Raw genomic sequence first — 25,618 nt, forward strand, 5'->3', positions numbered from 1 at the left:
AAATTCCCTAAAACCCCTCTGAGTGGGATGGAAGGGACTAGGCAAGTATATTGCACTGTAATTAACGCCCGTTCACCACTGACATCATGCGTCAGTGTAAAGATAGGTCACGTACTTTTAATTTCTCACACGCACGTCAGCGGTAAACAGTCCCAGTGTTCGTGTTAATGACACCATCTGGCGCCTCCCATAACTGTGTAGCATTCAGCTTCCAAACAAGATGTAATGGCAGCAACACATGAAACCCACTGACATTTACAGTAAGGAAATTTATTATCAGTCATCGGTTTGGTATAAATGTGTTTGCATGACTGCTGGGGCTATAAAATCGTCACCTTTGCCAGGCAAGCAAAGGTGCAATAAATAATGGATTTTAAGCCATGCATGTACTACCAATCATTAAACATTTATCACACAGGCACAATAGCAACAGTTATCACTTGAAAAATTAATGCCACTTTTGAGGGTTAAATGAAAACCATAGAGTCTAAGCTTTAATGATTTTTAACGTGGTTCAGTATAGAATATGAAGATTTTAATTTTTATTTTAGTTGAATGTGATATATATAAATAGGTCTTCTACAATAATTTTCTCTTGAGGAAGAATCACTCTATGTTCTTTTGTTAAATACTGAAGAATATAATTGAAATGTGTCTTGAAAAGGCAATCATTGTTAAAATGTTTCAAAGCTAGAAATGGCCAACAAAGGGTTGTTTAGGAGTCACATGGTATCATTCTCTTCAAAATCCTTAATGGATGAGTCAATGATGATTGCAATTAAACAATTCTGACTTTAGATTTAAGGAAACATAAACTCAAAACCGAGAAAATCCCCAGCCACGTTTGCCCCTAGTACTTATTCCTTCCAAATACTCTCCCCATGCTGTGCCAGTAATTTCTCCGATATGCTTGTTCTTTGGGTATAAGAAATAATTCAAAATACAGATAGATTAGAGGATGGTTTTATGCAGGGTTAGAGGAAGGCTTTACGGAGGATTTATCAAAGCATAATTTGTGACTCCAAGAAACAAAGAGAAACCTGCGTGGGAACTAGTTATTTATTTGCTTGCTGGACATGGAACAATGAAGGCAGAGAAGCCAATGGCTGCCGTGACATGAGGCTCCCCGTGTGGGAGGTGAACCAGCAGCCAAGCCTGGACGGAGACCGTGCCATCAAGAGGCTCTGTCACGAGATGCCAAGATGAGCGTGCGTCTCCAAAACAACACAATCTCCGCTTGCAAAATGATCACCTAGCAAGAGGAAACAGCGATCTCTAGACTGAGTGGCACTGTTTGAAGAAAAAAGAAGTTAAGTAGTAACTGAATAAGAGATTTCTCAGTCAGTGTGTACATGAGATTTAACTCCTTGGTGAGAGCTGTTGCTTAAAAAGCCTCTGTAGTTTTATAGGTCTGCTCCCTGTGGATGCTGCTCTCTCGCCACTCTCCTTCTGCCTGCCCTGCACCCTAAACAGGAAGCAGGTGCAGCACTCTGCAGGCAGGACCCCTGTTGGGACGGAGGGCAGAATAGTCTACAGAACACTGAGGAGACCAGGAGGGGGGAGCCCTGCTCCCTAATTTTCAATCAGTGGAAAGAAGCATTGAGATTTTGGACCTTCATCACTAATAGTGACTGCTGTTTACAGCGGTCTGGGGACTGTGTGTCTTCTTTGTGTGTCTTGGGGTTGAAAGTCAAGGTTTTGTCAAGACCATGCATCTTCAGTGATGGCTTTCTCTGCTGTTGGGGAGAGCCCCTGCAGACAGTGTTTGTCTTTGGAAACTGAATTTAGGACTCAACAGAAGGGCTTGGGGTGGGGGTGGGGGTCACAGGAATTAAGAGGACATTGTGATGCCTCTCCTTGAATACACATGTATTGCTGCTTCCAAGTCATTGAGGGAGAACTTTGGAGTCCAGCCCAGTCAGACAGAGGAGGGGGTGGCCACTCTCCCACCACTGAAGTCCACAGGGTGAAGAAGTTGCCTGAATTCCATCTGTGTGCCCACATACACAAAGCTCCGTTACACAAAGGAGCTACTCCAAGGACTAACTTTAGTGGAATTACGCGGAAACTAACATAATCCACTGGGATTGTGGTACTGTTATGAAACAAACACATATTGCCTGAGCCTTGACATCAAAACAAAAAGCACCAAGTATAAGAATTTTTCTAAAGCAGCTTCTCTGTCCAATATCCTGAGAGAGCCCCACACGGCCCTGTCCTTCCATCTGCCACTAATTAATTTAAAATTCCTAAAGTTCTAGCTGCTACCTTACATCTTCTGGAAGTTACTATCGGGACCCTCCCAGAGGTAGAGAATCAATGAGTAACTTCAAGAAGGCCTTGCTCTTTCTTTCAAAGTTGTGTCACTTCCATGTTACCTTACAAAACACTCTGCCTTCACACGAGAGAGAGAGAGAGGGAGGGAGAGAGATTGCACACCATGGCAAAAACAGCTCTCCTGAAAGGTGTAAAAAAAACAGTTTAACAATGAAGGGAGAGAAACAAAAAGCTATTCAACAGATGCATGTCATTTTTACTTTTCAGTGTGGATCAGTTTTTCTTGTTAATTATATCACCTATTCTTTCCTTATATTGATAATTACATAATTACATGAAACAGATGGGTGACAGAATGCACCCAGATGGTGAGGACGCAAACAGGCTTACAAATTGCTTATTCTCGAGCATATTAAAAAGAATTATTTAATAATACATAGATTTCTATGCTCTACACATCTGTTGAGCAGAGCCTTCAAAACGGGTTACTTTGTAATTTTTTCCTTAAAAAAATACAATGTCCTCCCTGGGAATTCCTGGGAGACCAACTGCCATGGAGGTAAAATATTTCACCTTTTCCATAATTTGGATTCCTGAAATTCTGAATTCATGTTCGGAGCCCACTGTCTTGCTTTTCCCTCCTGTTTTGAAAAATAGAAATGGTGGTTTCCAGGGGAGTGAGTTACAATCACACGTAGCACTGGTTATCATTTGAGAAAGCTGGACAAAGTTAAAAATGGGAGGTTTGCCTTGAGAATATATTTGACATGTTTTAACTGTATCCGATGGGCTTCTTGCATGAAATTCTTTCAAAGTAATTAGGAAACTAAGTCAAAGGCACCGAAGCTGTATGGGCTGTGTGTGGAGGCATGTCTTTTGGAGGAGGAGGCTCGCAGGCTGCAGAGGCTTCTGAGGGGGCGGGTCTGAAGGAAGAAATGGCATCAGCTGCTTCCTTGTGGCCCCCACGCCACCTCTGTGTCCTGTGGAGTCAGGGATCTGCTTAAATGACCCTTATCAGAGGGGTTGGGCCTGCCCTGTTCCCATCCTCCCCTCCCAGGCTCTCCTCCTGATGGCACATGCTGCCACTGGACACAGTGCCTCCTGGTCTGTGTACTGTCTCCTATCCCCACTAGAAGGCAAGTGCTATGTGGCAGGGATGTGCCTGTTTATGACTGTCCCCACAGAGTACAGAACTGGGCCCACCACATGATCAGCATGCAGCAATATTGACTGGATGAATGACATAAATTAATTCTCCACCTCCAAGCCTCCTAACCAGCGATGCACAACAGGCCCTGGGCTTGAAGTCTCTGAAGAAAAGCCTGTCCAGGCAGGAGCTGATAGTGACCAACAAGGCGACTTCTCCATGGCAGATGGGGGTGGAGGATGGCAGGGGTCCCTGTCTCAGATGAAGAGCAGGCACAAAAGCCATGGTGTTTATCAGACTCATGGACAAACAACAGGACACCTAGAAACATGGTTTGGTGGGGGTAGAGAAACAAGCCCAGGAAGAAACAAATCCACCGGGTTTCTGGTGGAGCAACCTGGCTCTCAGTGAGGCAAGGGTGGGTCACGGAACTCCAGAATCAGGCTGTCGTTTCCCAATGCACCAGGAAGTGACAATGGGGTAGTCATGCTTGGAATTAGAAGTGTGAGCACTTCCCCAGGGCCACACTTGGATGGGGATTGTGTGTACTCTGTGTGTATGTTTTTATGTATGCCTGCTGTGTGCGTGTGTGTGTGTGTGTGTGTGTATGTGTGTGTGTATGTGTGTGTGAGAGAGAGAGAGAGAGAGAGATGGCTGGAGGGAGAGAGAGAAGAACAGAGAGAGTCGTGAGAAGCATCTGAGTCCTCAGGAGCCTGGAGATTCTTTTAGAATTTGAACTCTGTGAGCTCTGGCCACCTTCTGCTCTTGAATGGGGTAGTGTAAGTGCTAAGCTGTTAGAAGTCACATGGTCTGAAAAGGACCTGCCAGCCTCGGTCCTACCAACACACTGTGACCAAAGATCCACTACATGGGGATCCATGTTGTCTGGTAAACAAATCAAAAGACTTGTGGTTTACAATCCTGTGGGACATTGTCAGACCATCTTTGAGAACTGCTCAATTGTGATTCGTGACAGATAATACTCGATTCCATTTTTAAATCAACGATCAACTCCAGTTTCATTAAAGCTCCATCCTGTATATCCGCGAATGGCGGTAGGAGGGGGTGGTTTTCACGAGAGGAGTTCTGCTAAGGTGACTGGAAAGTGCTGCCTAAGACCTGTTCCCTGGAAGCACAGCTCTTTCTGGTTAAATACGTAAACTGCCATTAAAACCACAATTACAGTGACTACCATGGTGATCATTTCAATGCACTGAATTATATGAAAACACAAAATAAAACAAACAAAACCTGGGACACAACTGAACAGCACAAGAAGTAGGAACGTGGCATGGTCTGTAATTTACGTTTATTGCCATGGATTTCGACCGACCGAGTGGCTCATGCCTGCCTGCACTGCAGCTGAGTCATGTTTGATATCTCAAACAAGTGGCAATAAAAAAATCTTTATGGCTCCCATGCTATTTTCATACCTTATTTATTCTGTTTTTTCCCTGTTTTAAGTCATCTTTTATATTTTCTTCTTGCTTATTAAGTTGGTTACTATGGAGATCATGACATCAGTAATCTTGACTAAAGCTTAATGGTCTTGAGGCAACATTCACAAGAAAAGTTTTGGTACCTAAAGCGGTTCAACCCTGGAGAAAGGGAGCAGATTGAGAACTGAGGACTGTGGGCTTCAAGCTGCTTCTCTAATGGGGCGACACAGCAGTTCATGCCCAGTCGGCCAAGTCCGTGTGGGGCAGCTCTTGGGGAGGACCGTGCCCTCGGCTAACCAGGTACTGCACTTTCCAAGCCCATTTAATCCTCTGCCTCTGATGAACTCAAATGCCATTTTCCCTCTGGATTTGGTGAGTGTGCAAATAATGACAACAAAACTCAGACTGCTTTAGGAAAATTACTGAACTGTGGAAGGCTTTTAATCTGTCTCAGTTCAATTTGAATGTAAAAGCCCTCTATGTTCTTGGTTGTTTTGCCTGATCTTTCACATCTTCCAGGAAAGCATAACCCATTTGTTTATTGCTTATTTTTTGTAGAGATGGAGTCTCACTGTGTTGCCCAGGCTGGTGTCAAACTCCTGGCTCCAAGTGATCCTCCTACTTCAGCCTCCCAAGGGATGACAGGTGTGAGCCACAGTGCCTGGCTCATCTCCCATTTGTAAAATTGGAATTTATTAACGGGATATAGCAAATGAAAGTTTTAATAAAAAGACTTGAAAATTAGGCTTATGATACTGTACTTTATTCTATATGCATCTACTGACATCCAGTCACTTCAGAATGAATGCAATCACATTTTTATAATTTTTCTTCAGGCCAGAGGGAGTGAACCAGCCCCAGAGGGGCCTTCGTGTGGTCTGTGTTTCATGTGTCTGTCGCTGCTGTCATCCTAGTGGGGTGCTGTTTTTGTACTAGCAGATGTGTTTCATTTCTGCCAATCCCTGCTGACTTATGACCCCTCCTGATGCTGTAGGCAACAGCCAGGGGACACCAGGCCTTTGGGCAGACCCAGCCCCGGAGAACAAATGGGTCAATTCTGTGCTGTTTTGTTTCCAGGCAGGTAACAGGTTGCAAGAAGGTTTTCTGAGTCTCAAAAGCCTGACTGTTACGCATCAAAAGTCAAAGTTGATGCTTCCAACGACAGATGCAGAAGAACACATGGAGACAGCAAGCACACTGTCTAAAGACCAGGAGGAGGAAAGCCAGAGGGGCAGAAGGAGAAATCGGTACAGCGCCACCCACTCCCTCCCTCTGGCTAAGGCCAGGAAAGTGGGAGGAAGTGGGCAGGATCCCCACAAAGATTTTGGAGAATACAAGAGTAGAGGAGACTGCCTCACAAGGGAAACTCTCCTGCCACCTTGTCCTGGGAAGAGTCCAGTGGAGACGGCTGAGGGAGCTTCCGGGATGAGGAAGGAAATGAGCTTCCTGAAGTCCAAAGCAGGGAACGCAGGAGAGGAAGCGAGCGCCTGGCTCCGGGGGACACAAGGCCACAGTCTGACTGGCCTCAAGGCTGTGAGGAAGAAACGCCTCTGCAGAAAGCAGTGAGGGCTGTGGGGGATTAGAGCCAGGACAAGGGGCGACTCTGCCTGAGGACAAAGGCTGACGTTCTGAACTCAGGATCCCCTTGAGGATGGGCAATACCCAAATAGCAGATACCTCCCCTCCCATTCTCCTTACCACCCACCCGATACCATGACAGTCCAAGCCCACGAGCTCCTGAGAACTTGGATGACTTCCCCAACCTCCTAAAAGCATGAAAGGTGGGGAAAAGCTCCCAAATGGACTCAATGGAACATTAAATCGTTAACTTTACCCAGAATTGATGGAGGTTACTTTTACTCCCATCGGGTAGAATAAAAGGCTCAAAGCAGAGACTCAGTTTAATTAGACAAAAATAGGAAAATAAAAGATGTATAATTTGCACACCTGGTTTCTTGTCTTAAAAATCTGTATCTGATATAAACAACAGGGCTTGCTGTATATCTCTGTACTCTGTATGTTGCTTAGATAAGGCAACATATTGCCAAGAGAAATCGTCTTTTTCAATTCAGGAATCACAAGTTTTCATTTTCAAATTCTAAAGCTTTATGTTTTTTGATTAAAGAGATAGTAACTTTATCTTTGAACTAGAAATACCATTTCTAGGAATTTATTCAAAGGAAATCATCACAAATGTGCTGAAAAATAATAAGAGCAGACATGGTGGCATTGTTCATCATGATAAAAATTGGGACAAAAACTTTAATGACCAACATGAGGGAATGGGCCTGCAAACAGCAAAGGTGAATTGTGGGCTCTGGCATCACACCGTTTGGCTCCCAAAGCACGACTTAGCAGCTGTGTGGACTCAGCATGAAGACAATATGTGCTACATTCCAAAGGAGCCCCCTTATAAAAATGCCAAGTCAGTGGCAGGCGCTGTTTAAATGCCTTTTAACCCCTAGCTCATGATGAAGACATGAAAGGGTTAGATGAGTAGATGCAAAAGGAGCTTTTCTGAAGATTTTGTCCCGGAGAGCTGTTGATGCGCTGAGTCCCATGCGCCCCCACCCCAAAGAGGACAGATGTGGGAGCAGGTCTTTTGCTTCAAGTCACAGAAGGGGTTTGGGAGCCCTCCAAGAGCTTCACGTGAGTCCCCCAGATGCAGTGGACGGGTGTGCTGAGGGAGCTGAAGGGCAGGTGGCCTGCACGGGCAGAGCCTGCTGACCCACAGAGGCAAGAGCCCTTCTCGCAGGTCCTTCCTATAGGGCACTTCCAGGTGCAAATGAGACTCGGTGTGAAAGCTAGAGGATGGTATCTTCTGCATCAGGGGAATGCTGGTGAGAGGTCTCCAGAGACAGGAATCCCCTAGGAAACTGCAAACACACACTAAGGGAAGAGAAGTCCAGCCCACAGAGTCGGGACAATCTTATGACAGCAATGGCCAAGTTCAGACTTGCCTGCTCCTCCAACTGTTTCTCCCTGCCCTGACCCTAATTTCAGAAGGACTAGAAATACACTCAATAATAAGAAGACACTAATAGGCTAAAGAAAGAGAAAGCACTAAATACTGAAAAGCTATATAGATGCTAAGTAAGCGGAAGGGGCATGGGAGTCAGGAAGAGAGAAGAGGACCGCCCCGTCCTGCCTTCTCCAGCCACAGGCTTCCCATGTGCTGCAGCCTTCAGCAGCGGGTCAGGGGAGTCTAACCCTTGGATGAAAATTGAGTTTTGATTATTACATCAAATGAAATTGAACATTTTATGGAATTAAGATCATGTATTGTGACTGTAAGTGATCCATACAGCTTTAATGACCTAGACTCGACCAGAAGGTCCCAGAACTTGCTCACTTTCCATCTGGGTGCAGGAGAAAACTCAGCCACCTGGAGCATATTTACAGGGCAATGAGATAGAGCTCAAGTGGCTTTGTGACTATTCCCACAAGTCCTGCTGGCCTAATGCTCACCTGCATTACCAAACCTCTCCTAACCTCAGTTTTCCCCACTGCAGAATGGAGCCGATGATGCTGAAACATCTATGAGAAAGATCACCCGGGACAGGATGTAACGCAGGGCCTGGCAGGAGGAAAGTGCGCACTGAGCGGCGGGGCTTGCTGGTCAACATACGACTGCGTGGCCACGAAAATCACACTTTACGATACTTAGTAACAAGTAAATATAGCCGAAACATATGAAGTGAAGAGGCATGCTGCAAACACAATGACCCCATATCTAACAGTACATATGTAGTCTTTTTCACGGAAAATAGTCCGGAAGCTAAAACCCCAAAATATTAACAAAGGTAATAAAAACATAGGAGGACTGAAGGTTTTACTGATTTTCTCTATTGTTTTTCATGAAATTTCTACCAAAAACATGTACTGCTTTTGTAATAACATATTTATTTTTAATCAAGGAGAAAAGATGTCACTTCTCTAGTCAGTATCTGTAGCTTTAATTGTCCCCTTTGTCATTTTATATCCCCAGCTACTTTAAAATACACAAAGCAAAGCCTCACGTTGGAGCTGCCATTCCTCTCCTCCCTGAAGGCGGATTCTGAAGAAGCCACTTAGCTGCAAAGGCCAGTTTCTGCCCGGGAGCTCAGCTCCACCCAGAAGCCTTGCTAGGCTGCAGGTTTCCAGAGCTCTGCAGCAGGCAGCTGATGCGTCCGGAGGCACTTCTGGACCTCTGTGGCATTCATTACCCTGGCTCTGCAGGGAACAGAATGCATTTTTTTTTTCCTCCTACTGGGTTGTGGCAAGAACCCAATCAACATCCAGGAAAGCCTCAGGATTTTTTTCTTTTCTGTTGGGAGCAGTGGCAGCTCTTCTTAAGAGCAATAATATTACTAAAGGGGGATCAAACAAAGAACATGCTGGTGGCTTTAAAAAAAACCAGAAAGTCCCCCATTTTCCTCCTGCATTTGGATGGCCATCTTCTTTGCTGCCTGAGCTCTTTTAAATGTCTGCACAGGACCACAAGGGGCTGCTGAGTCAGAGAGGGCAAAGCAGGAAAGATAACAGAGGTTTTATTTAAGAAAAATCTCTGCTTTCAAAATATCTGATGCATTATTAGCAGTGCAGTGTCAAATGTGTGTATGAAGCTCTCTCGGAGTGGCAGAAATTCTACTTCTGAAACCGAAAGAACAGTTAGAGACATTGCCCTTCAATGGCCTTGATTTGTCCAGCACTTCATCAATTACCAGCCAGAATGCAAGATCTGATCTAAGAACAAAAGAATGCAAAATAATGCAGTCACTTTGGAAAACAGTTTGGCAGTTCCTCAAAATATTAAACATAGAGTTAGCACGTGACCCAGCAATCCCACTTGTAGATATAGACACCACCCCACAAATGAAAACATATATATGCCCAAAAACCTGTGAGCAAATTTTCATAGGAACATTTTCATCATAGCTAAATACAAGAAATAAATCAAATGTCCATTAACTCATGCATGAAAAAAATACAGTATTATCCACACAATAGGATATTCAATAAAAAAGGAATGAAGTACAGATACACACTACAATGTGGACGGACCTTGAAAGCATGCTCTGAAGCCAGTCACAAAATACCACATGGTATATGTTGCCACTTGTATGAAATATCCGGAATAGGTAAATTCATAGAGAGATTAAATAAATTGCTGGTTGTGCAGGGCTGAGAGGAGAGGGCTGGGAGAGACAGGAAGTGACTGCCAATGAGCACAGGTTCCTTTTGGGGGTGATGAAAATGTTCTAAAAGTAGATAATGGTAATGATTGTTCAACTCTGTGAATATACTAAAAACCTCTGAATTGTATAATTTTAGTGGGTGAATTGTATGGTGTATATATATATGATTTATATCACAATGTGAAGCTATTAAAGACATGGATAGGGGAAGAGAAAGATTGTCCTATAAATATCTGTCCTAGAATATAAGGGTAAGATATAGCATTGATTCTTGACAATGCTAAGACGTTAAGAAGTTCCTTTTCCCAATTTCTTCTCTATCATACCCTCAAAGCCTCATTTGCCATCTGACCACAGCCCAGTTTCTCAACCATTTCCCCAGCTTGTTATCATGCCACTAATTCACATCCTGTCTCTCCCCTCCACCCCCACCCCCCTAAATAAACCCTCAGTCACTCATCTAATGGGCCTTTACTTGGGTTCTGAAGCCACGTCCAACACAGAACTGAATCTTGAGAAATGTATGATGTAACCTCCATATGGGATCATAATTTTTTTTCTTACTTTCCCAGCAGCTGTCACCATAATTTTGTAACAACAAAGGATTTTTGTAATAACAAAAAACACAAAGGTTTGTAACAACAAACCCATACACCAGAGAGCTCACTGCAGACAGCCTGAATCAGCGGGTGTCCAAAACCTGCCAGCACACCAACCTGAACCCATGTCTGCTCCTTCCAAGCCCAGGTCAGACAGGGTCAGGCTGGTACCAGATGAAACCCAAGAGCAGATGACCCAGCCAAGAGGAAAATTCAGACTGCACTGGGGGAAGGCCAGTCGTCTGTGGGTCACCTTTTGGTTAAGTACTTGGTGCCAAAGATTTGTGAGGTTCAACAAGATCTATATCAAGCCATCTTCCTTTTCTGTGGTTTGGTTTTTCTATAATGAGTCATATTAGTAGAACTGGCAGGTAGGAAAGTATATCTGTAGTAGTTAAAGCTAGGAGTTTGGGCAACCAACTGGCTGGGTTTGAAACTCTGTCAAGTAATTTACCTTTGGACAAGTTATTTACCTGCCCCCCGGCAAGTCTGTTTGCATTAGGTAAACTGAGGATGGTAATGGTAGTAACTATTTACAAGTGCTGATGCCAGAACTAAATGAGAAACTCCATGGGAAACCTTTAAGCAAGAGCTCAAGAGGTAATAGTAATGCAACAATAGTTGTTATTTTTATTATCTTGTAACCTTTCTAAGAGGGAGAAATTATGACAGTAATAAGAATAAACACTGATTCATAAGTCCTTCTGGTGTACGTTTATATACTATTTATGTAATATACACTTATATAATATATAACATATTATATTAAACTGGTTAGTGTTCAGAGAATTGGAAAGAAATGACCATAGAACTTGTATTGTTGAAAGAAAAAAAACCCATAAAGGAATTTACGTAAATGATCCTAAGAATCTCGGAGAAGAGTTCACTATTAATAGGAGGAAATGTACTTCCCCAGATAGTGCAAACACATGGGAGGGGGCTTGAAGAACCAAACTGGACTCACAGTGATGATTTAAAGTAGGTTAATTTCATTTTAAGAACATACTCCTCCCATTGTCATATTAATAATCATCAGAGCATATATGATGCTGAAAAAATACAGGTCTGCATTTTTAGAAACCTCTACCGAGGTGACAGCCAAAGAGCTAAAAACACACCACCCGCCCTGACCACAAATATAACCAAGGGAAGTCTAACCATTGGCAGTGAAAGTTACCAAGTTTAAGGAAGGGGCTGGGAAACAATGAAGCTGGGGAAAATCTAGCAGGTGCTGGGAGAATAATGCAATTTCCTAGGGCAGCAGATGCACAAGTGAAACAGTATCCAGTAACAGTCCATCAGATGGTAATTATAGCTGGACTGGGAAGAACAGCCAGATGAAAAGGGGCAATTCAAAGGGTAACTGAATGCCGGTGAGTGACATCTTCCTGAGAGATCACATACCAGAAAAAAGCAGGGCCATCACTTAGCTCTGAGGGGGAGGGGTTCCATAAACAGTCATTTCTCTTTGTAGAAAAACAAAGGGAAAATGTGGAGAAATGAACGCACAGAATCCAAATGGAGCCCTCTGAAGAATTCATTAATCGAGATTTAATCAGACCATCAATAAGGAACCAGAAAAAACAAGATCGCTCTGAAATTATGATTCCTCCGTAAGAATGAAGTGTTGATTTAGTTCTGAAAATATCTGAGAGAGAGGTGAGTTTACGCTATAATTCTATGAACACTATAAACCAAGATGAAGAGCCGAAGTGACTAAAGTGGATGATGGGGAGCATCTATTGATATTGAGGCAATGGGAGGGGCTGTTTAAGTTCAAAGCATGTTTTCTGGAGTGTAATATGACAAATAATAGTTGTTTAAATTCCCACTCCTAGAAAGGAAGCAGTGCCATTTTTTTTCAAACACATTCCTTCTCCAGAAATTCTGCAGAAACAGGTCTGGGCCCAGTGCAGCTATTTCTCCTGAGTCTGGGCTCTTGTCACCTGGGAAACCAGTACAAGCCCTCTTCCACCCTCAGCTAATGCTGAAGCTAGACTGGAAGCTCCTTGCAGGCATGGATGGTGACACAGTCAGATCTGAATCCCTGTACAAGGCAGGAAGGAAAGAAAACAGGCTTGTATATAGGCCCACTCTCAAAGTAAGCGTAGGACAGCTTGTTTCACTGTCTTTAATCAATATAACCACTAAATTAATACAGCCCAATTTTGAGTGTTTTCCTGATCATAATACTCATTCGGGATAAATACTTGAGGGGATGGATACCCCATTTTACATGATGTGATCATTACTCATTGCATGCCTATATCAAAACATCTCATGTGCCCTATAGATATCTACTAAGTACCCACAAAATTAAAATTAAAAAAATAAAATTATTATATAAAAAAATACTTATGCAGCTGGGCCCTGATGAGTCATCTAATGAAAAACTTCCATGAAAATAACTCTAATAATGTAAAAGCACAGGCCAAGATGGCTCATTCAAGCTAAGAAAAGAATCTTCCAGGTCTATGATGTCAATTATGGTCTTGGTCAGGAAAAAGCCCTCTCTCTTACCCATGCATTTATACTGGTTGACTGTAGAGATATTATTATGAATCTTTGAGGCCTAGTTCTGAAATGTGTGATGAAAATCATTCATGTTTTCTAGGTTCTTTCTTACGACCTGCTGTGGGGTGGGCTGTCAATTAATAGAAATGATGGGGAAGGCGCTGTGGCAGGGACAGGACACTGATCATCCAAACCAGGCAGGAACTAGGGGGCCCTGGGGTGGGAGTGAGGGCACATTTCCCTGCCACGCAGTGATGAATTTCAATCACTGCTGCCTTGTGCCAGATTCAAATTGGCAACCTACCGAGATGAAATGCTTTCTATCCCATTACTCATGCCTGGAGTCATCTGTTCCCTTGAAGATTGGCTTCCTAGGTGAAAGCTAGGGACTGGACAGTCACTCTGAGACACTTTAAATAGGATAAAAGGTATGAAAGACGAGTGGCCGGCAAGAGAAATGATATGGACACGGTGAGGGAGCTGAGGGTCTCATATAAAGCTCAATGCACTGGGAGGGGGTAGGGGGTGGGGGGAGATGTGAAACTTAAAGGGAAAATTCATTCATTTGGTAACGACAGTTGCTCAGCCTTGCACAGTTTCCTACTGCAATGCTATTGCTCTACTAAGAAAACAATGTCTTCAGGACTATACAGAAATTCCTCCTAAAAATATTCTACTTGGCTCAACTTGTCTCAGATAATCACTCTGAAACATTAAAACTGTCTAAAATGTTAAAAAGAGAAAAATAATTTTTAATAATATAATTTAGCATTTTAACTTTTGAATGCCGAGGCCCATTCCATGTGGATTATGGTCCTGATAAATAATCCTGTGATTGAACTTCTAATATGTCTAAAATTTTTACTAAATCTAAATCTCTATTACAATCTTCCGAAGCTTGAGTACAATGAGTAGCAACAAAAGTGCCTCTTAGTATTCCATGGTGTATGTGTGCCACATTTTCCCTGTCCGGTCTATCATCGATGGGCATTTGGGTTGGTTCAGCAGGGGGTGGGGAGTTGGGGGGAGATAGCATGGGGAGAAATGCCAGATATAGGTGATGGGGAGGAAGGCAGCAAATCACACTGCCATGTGTGTACCTATGCAACACTCTTGCATGTTCTTCACATGTACCTCAAAACCTAAAATGTAATTTTATAAAAGTGCCTCATAGTCAGAATTCACCTGTGAAATAAGCACAATAGCATGAGCAAAAAGTGACAGGCATCTGCGTTATAATTCCTCCCACTCATCTGCTAAGTGGCTGTCTTCCTGGACCCTGGATTTGAACAATCCATCTCTGCTTTATGCTGAAATACACCAGGGCTCAGGGGTGGGGGACACAGCATACTGAGATGACGATCGAAAAGGTTACTCAATGTAAGCAACGATTTTGGATCCTGCCAACCTGAGAGGTTTTAACAAGATAATTTTAAATGAAATAAAATGTTTTTCTCTGGCTTTCTCCCCACCTCAGAGCTCCAGCTCACCTCAAAGTCACCTAACTGTGAAAAATCTCACAGTAGGGTGGGAAGGAGGGGGCAGGTGTGGAAAGCATTCATCAAAATGATGCTTCCTGATATCCATGCAGCAACTCCGGACTTCTCACTCCAGCTCCAGCCAGGCCACTTACGCTGCCAGAGCAATGGCTGAAGGTGCAGGAGCCGTGGGTTGCCACTGAAGTATAAGGTCTTCCCTTGGCCCCGTTCTATGGTCTGTCCACACGTGAAGGTGTTTCAGCGACGACTGCAGAAGGTCAGCATCTCTCACCCTAACCCTGATCTGATGCAGAAGCTACAAGGTTGTTCACTTTGCGCATCCACGTACTTCTACGCCCAGCGCCTTCTCCAGGGATCAGCTTGCCTCTGTGGAAACTGTATTTCAGTGGTGGAGAGAGCATGTAGCCACTGTCTCTGACCCCAAGTTTGTCTTTGCACCTAACTTCTGGGTGTTGGCTCTGTTTCCAAAGCAGTCTGTTTCCAGGATCTCCACATGCAAACAGACCACATGGTGGCCCATCCCAAAGATCCTCCAGGTGGGCTCGGCACATCTCATCTCCAGAGCTGTGGACTCTGCTACTTAAGAATATGCTTGTGACCTTCAGGCACATTCTTGAAATGATATGAATCTGGAGTTTGCTTCAAAATGATATAGGAGAAAGGGGAAGTGGTGGGGGCACAGAAGATCCAAAATTAGCTAAAGAGTTAAAAATCACTGCAGCTGCGTGCTGAGTACATGGGAGGCCCAGTGCCACTCAATCTGCGGTCCTGAACAGGTGCCATTTATTTGGTAACGACAGTTGCTCAACCTTGCACAGTTTGCTACTGCAATGCTATTGCTCTACTAAGAACAATGCCTTGAGGACTATACAGAAATTCCTCCTAAAAACATTCTACTTGGCTCAACTTGTCTCAGATAATCACTCTAAAACATTGCCTAATAGTGCAAACTATTACTGGTCTCTGAAGATATGAGTAAGAGAGATGGAGAGAAGCATTCAGAAGCTTTTATAGCAAACCAACAGAGTAAAGCTATGTCTGTTAAATCTAATAATAAGAGAATTTTGTCTGTCTTTGCTTTTTGATCTCGTTTTTCCAGGAATTCACTTTTACAAAACTATCAGTCCATGACTAATTACATATTAATTTTTTAAAAAGACGGGTAGATTGAGAAGTCCTGCTTTATGTGATCAGTCTCTACTCACATATACATTTACAACTATATAAATGTTTTTGTTATTTTACAAATACAAAGATGTACGTTAGACACAAAGCTGCCTCTGAGTTGGTCTGATCGAGGTGCCCTCCCCGCCCTCAGTGCACCGGCAAGGAAGACAGGAGCTGGGTAGGGTGATGTTCATCCTGCAGTGCAGAGCGTGTTGTGAGGTGTTTATCTGAGCATTGTCTCCAGCCCTGAGGGGCAGCTCCTTGGGCTGTTTGGAGAGTTTAAACTTAACACTTGCCTTTTTTCTCTCTCACGAAGGACAAATGTTAGTCCACTGAGGGATTTTTTTTTTTTTTTTTTTACTTACTTAAGTGGAAGAGTATACAAACACTACAAGCCCGTATCGGTCATCATGAGAAAATTCTGTTTTCCAATTAAGTTATTGAAAAAAACAGGTACATTTCCATTTAAAAGAATATCTAGGTTTGATTTCAGTCCTTTTTCCTGTTCTGACAATAAAAGTGACCCCTGGCCATTCATTTTAAGGTCACAAACTCCTGCTGCCACAGGGCAGCTAATATGCTTCTGTTAATCATCTTGATTCCCCCCGGAGGAGGGAGTTAAACAAACCAGCTTAGGACCCGGGGCCCAAACATCTCAAATGCAGCCAGTTCTGTTTTCTCTGTCAGCTTTGTCCTAACAGTGAATGACCACTTAATGCCTTGAAAGCAAAACATCATTGAAAGAGGGAATCTGCTTTTGAGGACAGGCAAAGAAAATGAAAATATGCTGGAGGGTGACTCTAGGCCTTTTGTCTTGGGACACAGCAGCCTGAGAGGCATCCCCAGGGGATGACCCTGCAAGGCCTTGTGGCTACTGCTTTAGGCTTGCTGGGAAATAACCACTTGAGGGAAAGGGCTGCGGGGGAGCCTTCGAAGGGCTCTGCCTGTAAGGGTATGAGCACCGGGTTCCCTGTAATTAAGAAGCAGCCTGCTCCTGCGAAGACAGCACTGCCACCCCATCTGCCAGGCCCGCGGGAGCTGGCACCGCGCCGCCCTGCCTGCCGCCCTGCTACCCACCAGATCCTTGGAGACCTCCTTTGATGGAGCGTTTATGCCAAGCTTTTCCAGAGGATAGACAATCTGTCGTCGTGGTCGCACGGGAACCAAGTAATGAAGGGCAGATGTCAGGGAGTGGGCGTAGGGGTTCTGGAACTGAAAGACAGCAATCTATATTTTAGGGGAGAGAATGTCAGAGAGGCACAGCACAGATGTCTGCGTGCAGCTTTACAAATACAAAACTCTTAACTCGGCCAAGTCAGAGAGGAAAAAAAATCAGCAAATAAACAAACATACTCTTCGAGCGGAGGAATGAATTGTAGATAATGCCTGACACTAATGAAGATAATTACGAGAGTAATTACATTACTATCTCTGTGGGAATGACAGATAAACAAGTGGTTTGGTTTATGGGATTTTTCAGTACAAGTATTTTCCCCGGGAGGATATTCTTCTCCACAGTGATCATGCATCAGCCTGATCTGACCCCATTAAGCTGTGTTATCTGCATCCTGTTAACCTTTGTATGTTTGGCACAGGCTGCTTTAAGAAAGAAACATAGATAAAAATGTCATCCAAGGGGTATCTTAGCAAGGAGGTGAAAATCCTCCTGTTTGTAAAAGTCATTCATAGTGACTTCAGTGACTTCAACTGGACCTTTGGTTAAAAAAAAAAAACCAAAAAACTGTTTTATAACAAAAAGATAAAACTGGGAAGTGGGGGTGGGGGTGGGAGAAGTAGATCATATTATTTACATTTAGACTAATACTAAATTATGAGTTGGATTTATACTTATTCAAATAGACTATGATAAACCATGTCTTGGGGGATACTTTAAATATTGATTTATCCAGTTTTAAAAACTTAGCAGAGAAAACCAAACATGGTGATCTTTATTTCTGTAACATTTATGAAATCTTAGGGGTTTTGGTGAAATGAACTCAGGGCATTGCAACCATTTAAATCTGAAGAGTTAGACTGTAAAATCAAAACTTTTAATGATATATTTATTGAATTTAAGCTGGAAAGCAAAGAAAGAAAAACTGAACTGTAGAAGTATTTTAATAATTAGATGGTTTACATATGACTTTTTTGCTGTTCTAAAAATAGCCTGTGATTTTTATGAGCTTCTAAAATGGTTTTCTAAAATTTTTCACCACTGAACTTCATACTCTGACATCACAAACTGAAAAGCAGAACCCTAGCCAGCACCCTGTTTTTATGCCTGGAAGATCTCTTAATACATTCCCTGACCAGAGAGATAGAGAGAAAACCATCCCATGATGTGAGCCAAGAAGCTCTACTTTACTGTAGTCAACTGGGGATTTATGGCAGAATTTGGGAATTCTTACCCAAATTACTTGGAACTGCTTGATACATGATACACTTGTTTTAAATGAATATGTGAAATCAACTGGAAGAGCAGACTGAGAAGAAATCTGTTTCCAAGTATGTTTTTAGAGGCTATATACAACAGTGTGGAACATATTCCTAATTTCATAGTATTGAAGTAAATGTATAAACGTTTAATGAAATGCCCAAGGTATTATTTTTAGTATGGATGCAAATGGACTTTCTCTAACCCGGCACATCAGGCAACTTCATGAATAAAAACAAGAATTTAATATCACAACTTGAAGGTCACAAAACTGGCATTTGGCCAACTGCAAAGTAAAAGAAAACTGTGCAGGACGAGGATTTTCCAGCAGAACTGTTACCTTCCCATCTCAGTGAGTTCAAAGCTGGACCATTTCATTGCCATGGTGCTGCATTTTGATAGGAAAAAAAAAAAAAAAGAAAGAAAAACTAGAGCAGAGTCTACATCTCACTCAAAACCTTTTCTATGTTTTTTCTTTTTTCTTCCCCATTCCCTCTGGACTTCTCTAAAATGTTTTTTGTTAAATAAAATACACTGGGAAAATTATTGTTATGTGTATGTACTAATACACTTTAGACTTTAAAAATATATATATATTTTATTACACTTTAGGTTCTGGAGTACATGTGCAGATCATGTAGGACTCTTGCATAGGTACATACATGGCAATGTGGTTTGCTGCCTCCATCCCCCAATCACCTATATCTGGCATTTCTCCCCATGTTATCCCTCCCCAACCTCGTTACCCCCCAGTGTTCCTCCCCTAGTCCCCCTCAACAGACCCCAGTGTGTGATACTTCCCTCCCTGTGTCCATGTGTTCTCATTGTTCAACATCTGCCTATGAGTGAGAACATGCAGTGTTTGATATTCTGTTCTTGTGTCAGTTTGCTGACAATGATGGTTTCCAGATTCATCCATGTCCCTACAAAGACACGAACTCATCATTTTTTATGGTTGCATAGTATTCCATAGTGTATATGTGCCACATTTTCCTTGTCCAGTCTATCATCGATGGGCATTTGGGTTGGTTCCAGGTCTTTGCTATTGTAAACAGTGCCACAATGAACATACGTGTGCATGTGTCTTTATAATAGAATGATTTATAATCCTTTGGATATATACCCAGTAATGGGATTGCTGGGTCAAATGGAATTTCTATTTCTAGGTCCTTGAGGAATCGCCACACTGTCTTCCACAACCACACTGTCTTCCACAATGGTTGAACTACTTTACACTCCCACCAACAGTGGGGAAGCATTCCTATTTCTCTACATCCTCTCCAGCATCTGTTGTCTCCAGATTTTTTAATGATCGTCATTCTAACTGGTGTGAGCTATCTAGACTGTTTAATACACAGACATGCTAATAATAACACATTTTAAGATCTCTTAGCTCCCTTGTGCTAATGCGAAGAGATGGGACAATGTCAAAGACTTTAGGCAGAGCCTGGGAAAGTGTGAGTTCATGAGTGGAATCTCACGGGACAACTTCTACCTACTCTAGGGGTTGAATCCCTTCACCCTCAAGTCTACATCAGTTTGAGGACCAATGTTGTCAGTGACTGAGGGACCAATTTGCAGGGGAAAAAAACAACCTTGGAAATTTAGTTGGAATAGGCCCTTGCCTGCGGAACAACCAGACTCTGTATATGAGTGTGTGTGTGGGGGGGTGGGGGGCAGGGGTGGGAAGCATGAGTGTATGTGTGAATGCATGAGTGTGTGAGTGTGGTATATGTGTGTGAAAGCATGACAGCGTGTGGGGTGTGTGTTTGTGTGTGCGTGTGTGTGTGTGTGTGAGATTCTTCTAGGCAATGGCATACGGCTGTGAACAAGACAGAAAAAAGCACGGCTGCGTTCAGGGTAATATGGTAACTTCAGTTGACAATGAGTGCTATGAGGAACACTAAAGCAGGACGGGAGGTATGCAAGTAAGATGGAGGCTTGCGATCTGTGCATGCACACCCGTACCACATATACACACACCATGTAATAGGTCCGTGTCTGTTAACACAATACTACTCCACGCAAGTGTGGCAAGTGTTACGTGGGGCTGGTTACATCAGCATGAGGTATCTCTGCGCTTTCTCTCCGTCACCTAGTGGGGGTGTTCCTAGTGCTTATTTCAAATGCCGGGATAGCATGTCAGTCTTCTAAAATAGAATCACTGAATACGATCATGTTGGCATTGCACTCAGGCATCGTAAGAAGTGATTAGATCTTCATGTCTCTTCAGAGCATTTTTACATGGTTTTCAGTCTCTATTTTGACAATATAGAAAAGCCAACCAACTGTACTGCTAATTATATTAGTTGTGATTATTTCGGAAATTCAAAGCCTACAGAATGCCACTGTAGTATGTGAAAAAGGCCAAACTAAATACAGCCATTGGAAATTCAGACCATGTTATAATCAAAACCCAACAAGAGAGGAATGAATAAAATGTGGCACCCAACACCAACAACACTGTGAACACTGACCTGCTGGGAAAGTGGACCACACCATTGTCTTACCTTGCCTTCTCTGGATTTGGGGTAAACAGGGTAGTAGAGACAGGATTTAAAGCCTAAACGAAGGATCTCCTTCAGAAAAAACTTGGTGTAGTGCCGGAAAATGGGGTTGAGGGCAAAGTGATGTATGTGCCCGTGTTCTTCACGCTGGTGGTGACTGAAGTAGATGAAATCTTCAATGTTGTAATGGGACCGAATGTACTCAACATCCTACAGAAGAGACAGAAGGGATGGTTTCTACAAGCGTTTTAAACAAACTACATGCATTTTGTGATAAATACCTTTTAAAAATTACTTTAGGTATGATAGTAAGAAATGCATTCTTCTCTCCCAATTTGCCACCTCGTTTTCAGGGTAAATTTTTTAAAATTAGAAATTATGTTTCCTGAGTGCTAGCTGTTCTAGCACTTGTCTTTGGGGGATGGCAGCACTGTTTTGTCATGTGCTCCTTCCACACTCACGGCTGCTATCAACTCAGAGAGCCCTGAGTCTCTGCCATCGGTCAAGTGGCAGGACAGCAACTCTGGGGCCACTGCCGGGTGACATGAGCACAAGCCAGTCAGCACAAGGGACAGAGCCCATGAGAAGTTCAGGAGTCGGGCAAACAGAGCCACTGGTGCTCTCTGATGCGTTACTATTCACCTGTTAGTGTGGAAATGTGTCACCCCTGAGTCACACACTTTGTTTTGTTTTGAGACAGTCTCGCTCTCTCACCCAGGCTGGAGTGCAGTGGCGTGATCTTTGCTTACTGCAACCTTCGCCTCCTGGTTCAAGAGATCCTCCCACCTCAGCCTCCCAACTAGTTGGGATTGTAGCCACCCACCACCACACCTGGCTAATTTTTTTGTAGTTTTAGTAGAGACAGGGTTTCACCATGTTGGCCAGGCAGGTCTCAAACTCCTGGCCTGCCCGCCTTGGCCTCCCAAAGTCCTGGAATTACAGCCACCATGCCTGGCCCCAAGTCATATGCTTTGATTGCATACATGGCTGGCTGGCCTATAATAAAACTGCATAATTGGGCCGTATTCATGTGTACTTCTTAAACCTTCTATCCTCCTTGATGTGTAATATTTTTTACAGTGGAAGGTAATTTAAAGGACTGGTGAATGTCTTTCCATGTAATGGAAATATCAAGCACACTGCTCTTGTTTCCATGGGCTGGGTCTGGTGCCCCTCTGTCTCCACACTGCACTGGGATCCCAGATCTCCTTCATGCCAACTGTGTCCTGGGCCAGCCTGTCCTGTGTCACCTCCCAGCACTGCACGCTGTCAGGAGTGTGGGTGGACGGGAGCATTCCCAGGTGAGTGTGACTCTCCCTGATGACAGCCGCAGTAAACGCACCCAAAATGCAGGAAAAATCAAATCATATGCAGGTGGCAAAACACCAACTTATATTTCTCCTTGTTTTCGAGGGTAAATTTGTTTTAAAAGCATACTTTCAAGAACAGAAATTGGAGAATACGAGAACCCTGATGTGTTCTGTGATCAGCAAGGCTGGCACCAACAAATCCATGAAAACTGTGACATCTGTGGCCAAGCTCCTCGAGGTCCCGTGACTTTCCAGCTTCTGTCATAAAGCACTGAAGAAACAGAGCTCGGGGTAACCGGGCCAGTGGCAGTACCCTAGGGCAGTTCTGGCAAGCTTTCAATCTACATTGACCCTGTAATGGCCTTTATACTATAAGATTTTTCTTTAATTACCAAGGAGGCATCCCTCATTATAAAATAAAATGAGTGACAAGTATTGGGCTGAGAAATCACTGAAAAACAAAAATCAAAGAGCCAACAGAGGTTATGAGCTCAGAATAGCAGATGGGCCATGTGTATCTAATTTTCTTCCCATCCCAAATTTCTCAAAATAACAACAACAAAAATTATTTTTTGACTAATGAGAGCACAATAGGGGACAAAAAAGTAAGGCAGTTTCACCTTGGAAGAAAACCCTACCACTAGGTGAAACTTTCTTACCTTGGGTCACCTGGGGTCCCTGCCTGCCCACTGGTTCTCCATTCAAACACACAGGGGAAGTCAGATACTGCCATCCCCTCCCAATCAGACAGGGGGGCGGGAGTACTACCAGTGATGGGGAGACACCATGGAGAAACATACAAGAACTGTCAAGGATACCCACGCCAGCCGCCCAAACTGATCGTTTCATCTTTCGCTCATGACATGGACAGGCTTTTGAGGAAAACTGACAAATAAAAAAAGACCAGAATAGAGAAACATACAACTTACTACAGAGAAGACAGATTATTCAGGAAATAGCAGAGAATTAAAAAAAAAATCCTACATAGTGTACTCAGAGAGATCAAGAAGGATCTTGCATGTAGTAAACAAGCTGGTACCAAAAAGGAACAATAAGAGAACAAGAAAGAGACTTGGAAGTTAAATACATGAACTCTGAAATAAAGATTCCAATAGAATACTTGGGTAATAAAACAAACACAGCTGAAGAATTAGAGCTTTGGAAGACCAAATTGAGGAAATCTAAAATGATGAGTAAAATGTAACATTTTGAAGACACTTAAGAATTGATTCAAAACATCTACTATCCACCTAAAAAATAATTTAAGAAAAAGGAGAATGGAGTGGAAGAAATAATTAATGAAATCATAGAAGAAAAACTGCCAAAAGAGACAGAAAATACTTCTTGGCAAAATTTCAGAATTCCAAAGGCAAAAAGAAAATTTAATTCTCAAGAAAGAGAGCAAACACACATTTATTTATAAAGGATCAAGAATCAGATTGGTATCAGATTACATTTATCAACAACATCGGATACTGGAAGACAATGAGAGGGCAAACTTTATCATTTTGATGAGAAATAATTAGAATGAGGCCAGGAGCAGGTGGCTCACGCCTGTAATCCCAGCACTTTGGGAGGCTGAGTGGGGCAGATCACCTGAGGTCAGGAGTTCGAGACCAGCCTGGCCAATATGGTGAAACCCCATCTCTACTAAAAATACAAAAATTAGCTGGGTATGGGCCCATACCTGTAATCCCAGCTACAGGAGGCTGAGGCTGGAGAATCACTTGAACCCAGGAGGTGGAGGCTGCAGTGAGGTGAGATTGCATCACTGCACTCCAGCCTGGGTGACAGAGTGAGACTCCATTTCAAAAAAAGAAAGAATTCAAATGAGAACTCTACACACAGCCAAATGAGTACACAAAATGAGGACCAATGAAAACTTCTCATATTTGTGTGAACTCAGGGACCCTACTACCCAACACCATCTCTAAAAGAATAAGTAATTCCAAGAATTATTGGATCAAAAAGAGGAATAAATCTAAAAAAACGGAAAGTGTGTAAAATATTTAAGAAATAAAGCCATGTGAACATCTTAATGTCAAAAACACATTTGATAAAATTCAATACTCATTCATAGTAAAAACTTTTTTTTTTTTTTTTTTTTTTNACCCAGCTTTGCCTTTTTACCAACTAAGTAAGCTTAGATAGCTAATTTAACTCCTCACTGCTAAGTGGTGATAGGAGGCCCTGCACTGCCCTGCCCTTCCCTTCCTTACCCTTCCCTGCCCTGCCCTGCCCTGCCCAGCTCACAGGGCAGGGTAACTTGGCATAACCCAACATTTCTTCTTTTTTCATTTAACATTCTTTGGACACCCATGGAGAAAAGCTGTTTTAGACCTCTTTCCAAAGAAAAGGGCATTTTGCCAACAGAAGTCACCCCTGGACCTAAACTGCCACAAGTATATCACAGGAGAGGCAAGAAGGCAGAGAGAGATAGGGACAAATGTGATAGAAAAGGGAGAAACCCCATCCATTTCTACTTCCATTCCCATTAGTCCTATGTGAGGCAGCCAATGTCACGGTCCCCTCGCTGCTATGCACCCTTTCATGGGCCCCTGTCCTCTGGATCCCATTTCTCACCACCGGCAAATGCTTCGTCCTCTGTCTGGGGCCCCTGCTCTTTCTGTCCTACCTAACCCTTCACCTTGGACTTGCATCTAACTGTCAGCCTCCTCCCTGGGACTTGATGTTCCACTCTTCTCTGGGGCCCCCTATCTAGGATGCAGATCCCATTTCTTCTGCTGCTAAAGGACCCCTGGGGCCCACTAGTGTGAAAGAGAAAGCCCAGCATGGTCCTCATCTCCAGGGCATCCGGTGGTATGATCCCATCATCCAGCTTTGGCCAATTTGCATGTAGCTGCAAACCTAAACTCTCACTTACACCTTACTTGGCTCCTACTTGGCATCTGAGGAAGGATCTCAAACACGGGCCTGGGATACTCATGCTCACCTTCCAGCAATCCATGGTGACTACGGATGGACATGACAACTGCAAAAGACCCCTGTCCTTTGTCCAGGATGCTTTCCCTTGGCCTAACAGAACTTCCATTCAGGCAATGCAGCCACAGCCACACAGCTGCCATCTGAACCCACAGCCAAAGTACTGTGGTCTCAGCAGCCCCCACCTCTTCCCTGCAGGCCTTCCCGTCCTCCTCCTACACACTTGCTTTTATCTGGAGGTTCACAATACACAGGTGGCTTTCCAGGGTTCACATTTCATGGTGGTAGGCAGATATTCTCCCCCAGCCCCGTTCCTGACATTCCACAGCATGGTCAAGATGCTTTTGCAAGTATGTATCACTCACTCCTGAAAACAATCTGGCAAAATGGATATTATTAAACATGCCTTACAGATAAGGAAAGTGAAGACCCAGCAATGTTCAAAGACACACTGGTGGTTAGGGGTAGAAGTGTGGGTCAAGCTCAGACCTCAACTCCAAATGCCGTGCTTCCTTCACCACACGAAGCTACAGGAAGCCTGTGATCAGGCCTCGTCAGCTGGGGCCCCCGCGTGCCAATCACATCACAGACTCAGAATGCTATCC

General features: G+C 43.3%; 1 protein-coding gene across 4 annotated transcripts in view; it reads right to left on the minus strand.

Moving 5' to 3' along the window:
• The window catches only part of CFAP61 (cilia and flagella associated protein 61), a 302,253-nt gene that overhangs the window by 155,355 nt on the left and 121,280 nt on the right, over positions 1–25,618 (minus strand). For all 4 annotated transcript variants that reach the window (XM_017541511.2, XM_017541510.2, XM_037743091.1 and 1 more), the window contains 2 exons: positions 20,764–20,970; positions 16,897–17,031 (listed from right to left, as the gene is read on the minus strand). In XM_017541511.2, the coding sequence (XP_017397000.1) occupies positions 16,897–17,031; positions 20,764–20,970 (342 nt within the window). The remainder of the gene's footprint in view (positions 1–16,896; positions 17,032–20,763; positions 20,971–25,618) is intronic.

Source organism: Cebus imitator, unplaced genomic scaffold (assembly GCF_001604975.1).
Source record: "Cebus imitator isolate Cc_AM_T3 unplaced genomic scaffold, Cebus_imitator-1.0 Scaffold134, whole genome shotgun sequence".
Taxonomy (NCBI): domain Eukaryota; kingdom Metazoa; phylum Chordata; class Mammalia; order Primates; family Cebidae; genus Cebus; species Cebus imitator.